Below are 11650 nucleotides of genomic sequence, written 5' to 3'. Positions count from 1 at the left end.
GCAAAGCAAACAAAATATGCTCCCATTACATGCTAAACAGAGAAGGCTACATCCTTGTGGTAAGAATATCCACTGTATGTTTGTAAAAAACCTACCTATTCTAATCTGAATCTAACTTTGTGTTTCAAAATATAGAGTGGGATGTCAGCAAATCATTGACTTGTTAGGTACTTGGAAATGAAATGTTTGTTTCATGACAAATGAGTCTGGTGTGGGTGTGTGGGAGTGTTTCCCTCACAGCTGCTATTTAACTGATGCTCCCTTCAGGGTGATTGCAGTCAGTCATGGGTCATCCTGGGAGACACTTGTGGACATGGACAGTGTGTGTCCTTCTGTGTGGAATATGTAGTAGTGACACACACCGTGGGCCGTAAGTTTTCGCTAATTTTGAGAATTTCTCCAGAATGTTTGCAAAATGTATTGTTTACTGACTGACTGTATTCATGCCTTCTCAATATGGCCGATGCTATGTGGTAAAAGCTGTTTGTGGAAATATTTGTCTGTGTCTATAGTAAGTACATGGTGGCCATTCCTGCGGTTCTTGAAGCTGGAGCTGAGACCAAATTCTGTGCAAGCCTCTTGAATCCTAATGAGACACTGGTTATGACTATCACTTTGATGTCAACAGAGGCAAACAGAACCCTTCTCACACGCACGTCCAGTGAAGTGTTTCACATCTGCTCCCAGTTTCAGGTCAGCTGCTGATATAAGTGCTGCTGCACAGGTTTTTATAAAACATATTAAAGAAGTGTACTTCACACTCAGTTTTTCAGAGCAAAAGCAAATGACTAATTTATTATTCTAATCAATTTTATCACAGGTTCCTTCAAAAAATGATGACGTGCAGAATTTGAAGGTTGAAGTGAGAGGCAACACATTTTATTCTCAAGAAATCCGGAAAGTTTTGATCAAAACATACCAGCCAATGACATTCGCCCAAACTGATAAACCCATCTACCTCCCAGGACAGACAGGTAACCCCCAGTCAGGCTATTAGGTTTATAGGACCATTAAGCAAAAGTCCAAACAAACTAACCACCAAATATACGATGAAAAATTTTCAGATTTCCTTTTGACATGATCCGGAAAGCTGCATTAAAATACAAATAAAGCTTAGCAAAAAATATCCTGCAGTGATTTTGGTTTAATCTGACTGAGGTATTCAATGACACAAAAAAGTTATTCTCATAACAGGCAACCTTAATATGATTTAGTAGAGAAAACTCTATTTTAAATACAAATTCAGGCTGTAAATAATTTGTTGATGATTCGACGTTGGCTACATTCTTTCTTATCCTTCTCTTTAAAGGAGAGGAACCCTCCGTTGGGACTCACTGATGGATAAAGAAAATTTTCTCTGCATTGAACATGATGTGCACTGTTTTACCTTATCAATTTGCAAGAGTGTGTTTGGTGAATTTAATGGAATATTGTTGTAACAGGGCAATTGATTGAGCAAGCACCATCTCATTAAATTTGCCTTATATCCTTATATATCCTTTATTAATTACTGTAGTGAAAGCATTCCCTGCATTTAACCCAATTTTTCTGTGGGGTGGTGGTGGTGTGCCATGGTGTGGTGGCAGTTAAGGACTTGCTTTGCATCCCACAGTGATGGCCCAGATGAGATTTGAACCAGTACCCTCCAATTACAAGTCCACTTCCTTAACCACAAGGCCACCACTGCCCAACATACCCCTGGTCTCTCAACTGGTTCATTGATCAGTTGAGTGATGGAACTCCTTTAAATTATACACGTTCCTTTGAATACACACTAGAAAGTCAAGTAATAAGATCCTTCTCTACAAAGACTGTATTTCTGACCGCTGTATGACAGCAGATGTTGCAAATAAGGAACTGAGATGTAGCACCCCATGCCTGCAACTGGGTTGGCTAGATATGTGCTAGATTTCAGAAAAGATGTTATTTTTTTGAAAATGTGCAGGGCCTTTTTTTTTTTTTTACCTGGAGACAACAAAAACATAGAATCACAGATTAAAACCAAGTTACAATTTTTGTACAGATAAAATCATTTGATGAATATGCATCAAGTTCTCTTGCTGTAGTATGGCTGAACAAGCACTTAAATAAAACATCTCAAAGGGTTTCAAGTAATTGAGCAAAAGTTATTTAAAAAATGCCCCTCCAAATAAAACAACCCGAAAATGCCCTTTTTCAGGTCAAACTGCAGTGAATGACCCCCAGTTGGCTTGTTGTTGTCCCAAGAAGGGACTTCAAACATTGTTTGCCTTTCAGTCTTTTTGATTAAGTTCAATTTGAAGTTACCTATTGGCCACATGCAGAATTGCACTTGTATACATAAAATGTATTCACTACAGCTAACCTATCCTTAAGAACAGAGGGAAGCCACAGTACAGCACCTGGGTAGCATTTGAGGAAAAATGTAATTGTTCATAGAGGCAGATAGTATGCATTACCATATCTCACCCAGCTCTCCTGATCACCATTTTCTTGCATAATCCTTAAACGTAATTAAAAATGTCTAAACCATTTCTACACTGAAGAGAATATAGTGATTGTATTTTTGCGTTGACCATGTTATGAGCAAACTTTTCTGTGTTGTACCTCGCACTGCAGCTTGAGTATGCTTGGATATATTCTTGTGCCCAATATCCCCACACAAGATATGATGGAAGATTGAGTAAATGAATGAATGAAATACATTTGGATAACCTAACAAAATGCTTTTCTGTTTAGTGCATTTCAGAGTTGTCACACTGGACACCAAGCTGAGACATGTCAGTCAGCAGGTAAAGTGTCACACAATCACTGGCCTCTTTCAGCCATAGATTGTACCAAGAACGACCTCGTATCATCTGTGCCCATTTGTACTTGGACTCAAATGTAAACTTTTGGGTTTGAACTTAAGTCACGTAATGAGGTGAATGACTTATGTTTTTATCAAGTTTAAAAATGTCAATAATCAGTCAAAAGTTCAACCATGGCCTCCCAAAGTAAACTGATTTCTGCTGAGGCCAAACATGTATGCTGATAACGAATGACACTTCTTGGAGTTTGGCACTGGAGGCCAATGTTGCAAAAACAACATTAAGTGATAAGCATGAGGAATCAGAGAGTAATGGATATCATAAGCCACTGCAAAAGCCAAATTCTGTTTAACTGCATCAAACTATAGTCTATTAAAGGCCTAAAATAATTCAAAAACCTTTCCTGTCACGATTAATCTGTAAGAAGCACAAATCTGTCGTTTAGAATTATGGGGAATGAAGCTATTTGTTGTAACACATTTTCTGTTTTTTGTTTTTCCTTTCACAGTACAACATCGTTACAGTGGAGGTAAGGGGAAAAAATTACTTTCTTTTTATTTATACTGTACATGTTAGCTTGTTGGATGGGATCACTTCATTGCAAACTTATTTGGTGTAAGTTGTTACATTCATACTGAAAAACTTGGGTTATTAAATACAATACAATAAAATAAACATCTATTTACCTTGAATTCAAAATCACATTTAAATTTTTCTACTGAATAGTAATTATTGTGCCTTATTTAGAATAAGGTTAAAGGTTTTCTATTAGCCAGAATAGTTCTGGCAAGCTTAGAGCTTCCCCTTTACCTTTCATTTGATAAGGCTTTCTTAATTCTAAAAATGTGAACATTTATAAACGGTCTTAAGGTTCAAGAGGTTTTGTATCATGAAAAAAAAAAATCTCCTTTGCCAAAGAAGGCTTCCTTTTAAACCACTGGTCACCACTAGATAGGAATTATAGAATAGTTGTTTGAATCAATTTTTTTCTCAATCTCTGCCAACAACCACTTCTTTGCTAGAAGTTTCTTCACTTCACATGTCAACTCTATAACAAACACCCTGGTTTAAACTTTGCCAATAATCTCAGTATGTACAGTATACAGTATACTGCATGCAGTATATTGTACAATATAGCTATTACACCCTCTGATAACAACCTAATTACAATGGACAAAATCCTCAACAATTTTTAGAAAAATGGAAAAACCCCAAGTTAATAAATATATAATAAAATAACTACATTTGATTTTGTCAAGAATTTATAGAGTTGCAAAGCCAATCCAGTAATTTAACAAGAGTTTAGATTAGAAAAAGGACACATTTGCCATAGCATATGAATGCTAAGTTTCAGCCCTGATGTCTTTTACTAGCAATCACAAATCTGCTCTACAATATGTCACATTTTGGTCATCTGTGAGCTTGTTGAATTAAATTGTTTTGCCTGTTTGTAATAATGATGAATGGTACTACAGGATCCCTACAGAAACAGGATTGGACAGTGGCTGAATGTTGGCTCTGACAGTAAAATACTTCAGCTCTCCTACTCCCTGAACTCAGAGGCCATGGAGGGACTATACCAAATTACTATAGCCATTGGGGAAAACAAAGTGTTTCACAATTTCAAGGTGGAAAAATATGGTAAGAATGTATTTTCTAATATAGTGTGATGTAACAGGTTTTTGTTAGATATTTTTTTGGTCATTGGAGGTTTTAACACACAACTCTCTCACCAGTTTTGCCAAAATTTGATGTGACACTTCATGCAAAGGAAGAAATTAGTGTAATCGACACAGAATTTGAAGCTGAGATGTGTGCAAAGTAAGAGCTCAATGCAGATCTGACCTTGTGCTCTTTATGAGGAAAAAAACAGTGGTTCTTATTTTTCTTCAATGAGTGATTAGATTTCTTCACATTTTTTTAAACAGGTACACGTATGGGCAATCTGTGCCAGGAGTTGTGACACTTAACGTCTGCCGCCCTCTTAATCGCTACATATCAGGCAATTATGGCTCCTCTGAAATTACAGATATCGCTCAGTTAAGTTCTCCGTGTCACACCGAGACAAAAAAGGTAAAGCTGATCTTTTCAGAATGTCATGCTTTTTGCTTAACTTACTGGATCACACATTACATTAATTTATCTTCATGACACATATCCGGAAAGATTCAAAAGAAGCAGTTCAACTTCATAGTGCTTTTCTAGAAAACTGAGGAGAATCTCCAGTGTTTTTTGTTTGTTTTTGGATTATAAAAGCTAATAATACACCAATGTTAACATTATGACAACTGATAAAATGAAGTTATACTGATGATATAACTCTATCATGGCACCTCTTAGTGGGTTGGATACACTGCCCTGTGCTAAGATAACTAAAGGCTTCTGTAGGTCATACAGGTAAGGAATTTCTGAGTTGCAGGACAAGCTGCAAAATGGAGGACATGGTGGTAGTAATATTATTGTTACCATTATTGATAACAAATACAGTCTTGGTTTTAGGTTGTCCTCTTACGTGTCATTGGATTAAATATTCTCACTTCTTTGGTTGGCTGCTCTAGACGGATAAAAATGGCTGTGCTAAATTTACCATTAAGATGTCAACATTTAACCAAATTCACAAAAAAGCTTTGCAAGATGTTCTGAATGTGAATGGACAAATAGAAGAGGAGGGCACAGGTAAGCCTCTAAATCTATGTACATTACATTTCAATACCAAATGTCAATCTATTTTAGTACTATTGCATTAACCTTGTGGTTACTTTTCATTTTCAGGTGTTTCACGCTCAAGTTCACTGAGAATCAGGATCTCGTATGTGGTTGGAAAACTGTCTTTCATTGATGTACCAAAATTTTACACAAAAGAAGTAAAGGTGGAAGGAAAAGTAAGCATCTCACTTTATACAGTATGCACAATTTAACCACTTCATGATCTCAGTAATGAAACTCTTTCCAACAGGTTAAAGCTGTTTTCTACAACAACACACCAATCCCAGACATGCCGTTGTACCTGTTTGAGGGTCAGAGGTGGTCTCCAAGCTTGTTGCAGAATCTTACATCTGACAATGATGGTGTGGCTAAGTTCTCACTCAGCACTGAGAATCTAAATGGTGATGTCCATCTTCAAGTGAGTAGGACTAACATGATCATGTATCATATCAATGCACCTACTGCACCTATCATATTTGGCTACCTACTCCCACCTACTGGTATGAAGGATTATTTAAACTACTATGCTGAAATGTTGAAGTCAATGATAAGCTATGGCCATATACTTGCAGCAATGATTGTATTGCCAGTGCTGTGTACCAACAGTGCACGGTTGGCACTTTTATATAAATGCATATGATAATCTCACATCGTACAGTGGTGCTGTTGAAAAGCATTAAAACACATTGAAAAACACAATCGAAACACATCATCTGACCGTTCTTTTACCATGCCACATCCGAACAGAGTTCAACCAGAGCCCGTATTAAAAAGATAGAAATGAAGCCCGACCTCAGATTCGGGCAAACATTCAAAATATATCTCCGCTGATCCAAGTGATAGTGAAGTAAATCAACACTTTGTTGAAGAGGTACAGTTACATTTCAAAGAGTAAGGCACACAAATAGTATTCCTCACTCTGAGGCATGCTGGTGACAGTGTTGGTTCCCCGTTTAAATGGAGAAGGAGATGGAAGAGTTTTCAAAAACTTCCACTCTGGAGCCCATTTTTAAAAAGTTCCGTTTTTATGCACCAAAACGCTGTTGCCATGAGAACAAGAATCCAAAACACAACAAAACTTTAGCATTTTTACTTGAAAACATTATTGTGTAAATGAGATCTTTGTCTTCATACAGTTAATCATGTCAGTCAAATGTGAATGTTAATGTTTCATTCATCCTAGGCCTCCACCAGCATATGCTCATGAACACTGTTGTTTTTATTGTTTCATTTTTTCAATCCCCAGATAAGCGACACACCAACAACGGATTATGCAGGCTATCGAATGCCTTTCTACGAGAAGGAATCCCACACACTGACAATGTTCCAGCCTTCTTCTCTACACACTAAAACAGTCAGCTCTCTAGAGGTGCAAAAGATTGGCAAAGCACTGACCTGTCACACAGAGGAAGAAATCTCCATCCACTACACTGTGGTGGGAGAGTCACAGGGCACTATGGAGATCATGTACCTGGTTAGTCAATGTTATATGCTAATGTACAAAAAGTCTTCCAAAGGGTCTTAAATCCTAGCCAAATATCTTGCAAACAACTGATTTTTATTTAGTAGATATTGAAATTGCAAGCCCTATTAAAAGATCATAGATAATACTAGAGGGTTAGTTGGTAAAGTAATTTTAAAGCAACCAAGAGTAGAAACATCTGGTTGTCTGGAAGACATGATGGCCGTCATTATGCTCACCTCGGAAGCTTGTAGTGGCATCAAGCCTTTGTAATTAGCTGTGCCGGTGACAGCGCTGACAGGTACTTCCTCATGAGCTAGTCCTCCTCCTTTTTAACTTTAACATTCTCCCAGATTTTGTGAGACATGTTTCCTACTCATTCGTGTTGCAGACTGCCAGCCATGGCGGCTTCAATGTGCAACAAGAGCTCAAAGTAACAGTTTCCTACTTGTCAGAAATAGCTCCAACATCTTTGTGTTGTCTTTATTTATAAATAAAGCAATGCTAAAGAACATGTGGCAAAAGGATTCAATTATCTTTTCTTGTCATTCTTGTTCTTGAGTACATGGATGGAACAAAAAACTGACTGCCTCTCCTTAAGTCATCACCATCTCCTTGGTCTTCTTTGTGTTGGTGCAGAGGTTATTCTGTTTGCACCAATTCCCCAGGTGTTTCACTTGCTTCCTGTAGCTGTACTCCTGGTTGTTGGTGATGCATCCAGCCACTGTGACATCACCCATAAACTTTATGATATGTCAGCCTCGTTGTTTGAATGAGCAACCATATGTTAGCAGGGTGAATGGGAAGGGGCTCAGCAAATATCCCTGAAGTGAGCTAGTGCTGAGGATAATGGGGGACACATAGTAAATCCTCCAAGACTGTGGCCTGTCTCATGGAATGTCCAAGACCCAGTTTCAGAGGGGAGAGCTCAGTCCGAGTGTAAAGAATTTGCAATCCAGTGTCTGCAGTATTATATAAATATTATATAAATGTATAAATACAGATGTGAAGTCCACAAAGAGTAGGCAGCCATAACAGTCCCTGCTCTCCAGGTGTGTGAGTGTAGTGTAGACTACAGAGGAAATGGTGTCCTCTGGTTTTCAACTGGTCTGATTGGTGACTCCGGTACACATACAGTTGTCGGTGCACAGAGACATCAATGTTGTCCATAATACGGGCTATGACCAGTGTCTCCAAACAATTCATAACTTTCAGGGAGAGGGCCACTGCCGGATAATCATTCAGATTTGCAACTGTGGCACTTTGAGGGACAGGGATGATGGTACCAGTATGGGGGTGGTGTTGAAAAGGACTATCATCACCTCAAATAGCTGGTGTGTACACTCCCTCAGCACTCACCCAGGGATGTTGTCTGGACCAGCAGCTTTGCAGGGGTTTTATTCCTCTGCAAGGTCCTCTCACCTCAGCTAGCGTCACGCGGAGGGTCTCCTTTTCTGATGATGGGGTAAATCTGATGGTGGGGTTCTAGCAGCTGGAATAAAAGAAGTAGCCCTGGATTTTACCAAGACACAAATGAACACAGAATTCATAAGGCTCAGACATACTCGAGCGTACATCTGCGGAGCGGCGTCCACCAAGCCAATTAAGTGCAAACATCTGATTTTACGACCGCACGGACTAGTCCACATACCTACTGTCAAACAAAGCACTGCTCGGCTTTGTATCGACCAGCAACCTGCATTTCACCTGCCTGGTGAAACAGAACAGGAGATATGAATATGAGCTGGCAGGTGAGCTACGAAAGTACAGACACCTTTAAAACACATCTCAGTAGTACAAGGGCTACAGAGAAGCACTAAGGATTGTGGGAAATGTAGGATATTAATAGAAACTACTAGGCGGCGGTGCACACAAGTATGTAAGCTCTGAGGAGTCCGCCCGAGTACGTTTGAGCCTTTAGTGGCCTCTTTATGCTGAAATCCTAGTGTAGCTAAATCAGAATTCACAAGGAAAATCAAAGAAATCATGTAGGAGCCTATGTAAACATTGCACCGGAATCAATGACTTCTCGTGACATCCAGCCAAACAGGCTGCTCCCCATAGATTGTATTTCAAGTTATAAAATGTGTTCATTGGTAATACATTAAACACCTTTTTTTTTTTTTTTTTTTTTAAATAAATGAATAGTACAGGTACCCTTTAATACTACATTTGTTTATTTGTAGATTTAATAACTTTTGTAAATAATTGCATAAGAAATATATTAATCCCTAAATTTGTTAACGAGTTAGGTTGTTTAGAACATCAACTTTAAAGTTTTTAGGTGATGAAATTAAATAACTTGGTAATGTAAAACTAATATTATAAACCTCCACATACATTTTGTTGGAATATTTTCTAAAACCTCTTTTTTAAGAATCTTGCATGAATGCATTTTTTGTTTGGTTTTTTGAAGGTTTTTGGTAATGGTAATACTTTAGCTCAATTGTATTCAACTATACAGGCATTATGACACACCATCACCTTTAATAAAAGGCTTACGCCCCAAAGTTATGGAGAGTGTTTAAGATGTTGCAGTTGTAATAGTAGGCCTACTTGAAGTAATATATTGTTAATTTATATTATTGGAGATCTTTTTAATGACACAACCAACATCTCATATCGCTTGGGATGCTAGACAGAAATATATATTAACTTTTTCTTTCAATTATCTCCCTTTTGCTCGAGAAGTGCTGATGATCTATGAACATGATGTAAGAAGAAGTTGTCATCCAAAAGCTACTAATTAAGTGCAAAAAAATAAAAATTTATTTTCTTCCCTTCCCTACTTCTTGTGACTGAAAAAAAGGAGCAAGTGGGAAAGAAAATTATGGATGGATATCTTGTCTTTTAATACCTAATTAATCATTCATCCATCCATCCATTTTCAGACCCGCTTTGTCCTATTTAAGGATCAATGGGCCTGATTAATCAATAAACACACAAAAAAAATGTTCTTAAACACCAAAATTATCACGAAAAAATATTACATTTTTAAAACAATGGTCCCCTTTAAATGTTTCTACTTTAAATTAAGAAACACATTCCTTAGCAAATGCCTTTGAGGTGGTAAATCGAAGGCTTTCCTCTAGAAAATTAATGTGATGTTTAAAAAAATATAAATGACTTGTTCTTGAATCAATCTTGAGCTGTGCACATGCACAGATTTGAATAGTGTTGGGCTGTAATGGTTTTGGGCTTAAGAAAAAAATCATCTTAATTCGTGTTCAAACTGGTTTGGGCTGTTTCCTGTCGGGCCATGTCAGACCTAACTTTTGAGGACAGATTACAACTCTATTGACCCATGAGTTCAGAAAGTTTTACTGGCCCAGAAAATAAGACAACTGTTTAGGGTTTGTGTTCTGGTGTGACTTCAGGCAGTAGAGCTGTTGGACATACAGTACGACTCTTTAAATTCCTTATTCCTGAGAACAAGAACTTAACTAGCTGCTAAACCTGTATTTGGTGGCAGCCACACAATTTTTATTACAATTTAGATCAAGACATGACATAAAGCCTCAATTTTAAAATGCTAATCCATCAGGCATTTTTTTTCGTCATAGAACGAGTTTCCTCTTTCTATCATCAGTTATGCATCACGTGTAGAAATGTTGAATTTCTCATTAATATATAACTAATTAAAACTTATGCCAGTAGATAGAGGACCAAATATATTTTTCTCACAATTCATGTAGGTCCTATCGAGAGGAGCCATTGTTATGCAAGGGTTCGGACATGATGAAGTGCAAGAGAAAACAGGTATGTTAAAAAGGGCCTTTATCGTCATTTTATGTTTTGATGATGCCTTGGAAGCATGTGTTGTGAAAAAGGCTCTTTTCTGTTTCAGAGAATAAAGGCAAAGTGTCCTTTAAGCTAAATGTGTCTCCAGACATGGCACCAGAGGTTCAGGTAGTTGCCTATGCTGTCCTTCCTAGTGAGAATGTCATCGCCCACAGCGCTGACTTCGAAACTGAAAAGTGCTTCAGTAACAAGGTGAGCGGGACTTTACAAATGTATATACTGCTATGTATTGAAGGTATTCTGATATCCAACATGAATACATATTTCTTGATCAAAGTACCGGAAATAGAATCATCTGTTCGTCTACACAGGTTGCAAGACTTGAATACATTTTAAACAGGACACCAGTTCATCACCTCCACACGCATGCACGTACGCACATACACACAATGTGAGCCTTCATTCTCTGCATGGTGCAATAGGTCTTGATCAGCTGCTCAATGCATCATTGATTTTTTTTGAAACTCCATTAAATCTAATAACTAAAACTGTACTATGAGAAAACTTACAAATTAGAGTTGAGCCAGATACTCAGCTGAAACGAGCATGTTTACTGAGTACGAGTATTATGCGAGTAATACGAGTCTGTGCTTGGATTAAATGAAAATCCTCATTGGGTGGCTAACGACTGTGTCTGCATTCTGTGATAGGCTAGTCACAGCGCAGCGCCCCTCCTCTACACTCACTCACTTACTGTACACACAGCAGCTGCAGCTCTGTGTCTCTCACTCAGGTTTCCTTTAATGTTTAGGTTTTCTTCCGCTTCAGGTTTGTTTTTACTTCAGTTTGTACTACTAGTTACTTATTCACCAGTAGAGTTCTGGTTCTTGCGTCTTTGCCTGTCGGAGATTTTTTTCTTTTTCTTTTTTAACTGTCAGCTGGCTCTAATCAG

General features: G+C 37.9%; 1 protein-coding gene across 1 annotated transcript in view; it reads left to right on the top strand.

Annotated features, from left to right (window-relative positions):
• The first annotated feature begins 284 nt into the window (after nucleotides 1-284).
• The window catches only part of LOC114473967 (alpha-2-macroglobulin-like), a 42355-nt gene continuing 30989 nt past the window's right edge, over nucleotides 285-11650 (top strand). Inside the window, exons 1-14 of the mRNA XM_028463789.1 lie at nucleotides 285-370; nucleotides 513-693; nucleotides 821-974; nucleotides 2719-2771; nucleotides 3298-3318; nucleotides 4265-4430; nucleotides 4526-4610; nucleotides 4718-4862; nucleotides 5348-5465; nucleotides 5562-5671; nucleotides 5746-5913; nucleotides 6742-6969; nucleotides 10653-10716; nucleotides 10805-10950. Of these exons, the coding sequence (XP_028319590.1) occupies nucleotides 285-370; nucleotides 513-693; nucleotides 821-974; nucleotides 2719-2771; nucleotides 3298-3318; nucleotides 4265-4430; nucleotides 4526-4610; nucleotides 4718-4862; nucleotides 5348-5465; nucleotides 5562-5671; nucleotides 5746-5913; nucleotides 6742-6969; nucleotides 10653-10716; nucleotides 10805-10950 (1725 nt within the window). The remainder of the gene's footprint in view (nucleotides 371-512; nucleotides 694-820; nucleotides 975-2718; nucleotides 2772-3297; nucleotides 3319-4264; nucleotides 4431-4525; nucleotides 4611-4717; nucleotides 4863-5347; nucleotides 5466-5561; nucleotides 5672-5745; nucleotides 5914-6741; nucleotides 6970-10652; nucleotides 10717-10804; nucleotides 10951-11650) is intronic.

This window comes from Gouania willdenowi, chromosome 13 (assembly GCF_900634775.1).
Source record: "Gouania willdenowi chromosome 13, fGouWil2.1, whole genome shotgun sequence".
Lineage (NCBI taxonomy): Eukaryota > Metazoa > Chordata > Actinopteri > Blenniiformes > Gobiesocidae > Gouania > Gouania willdenowi.
Note: the sequence above shows the minus strand (reverse complement) of the source record. Positions and strands in the feature narration are given on the sequence as shown.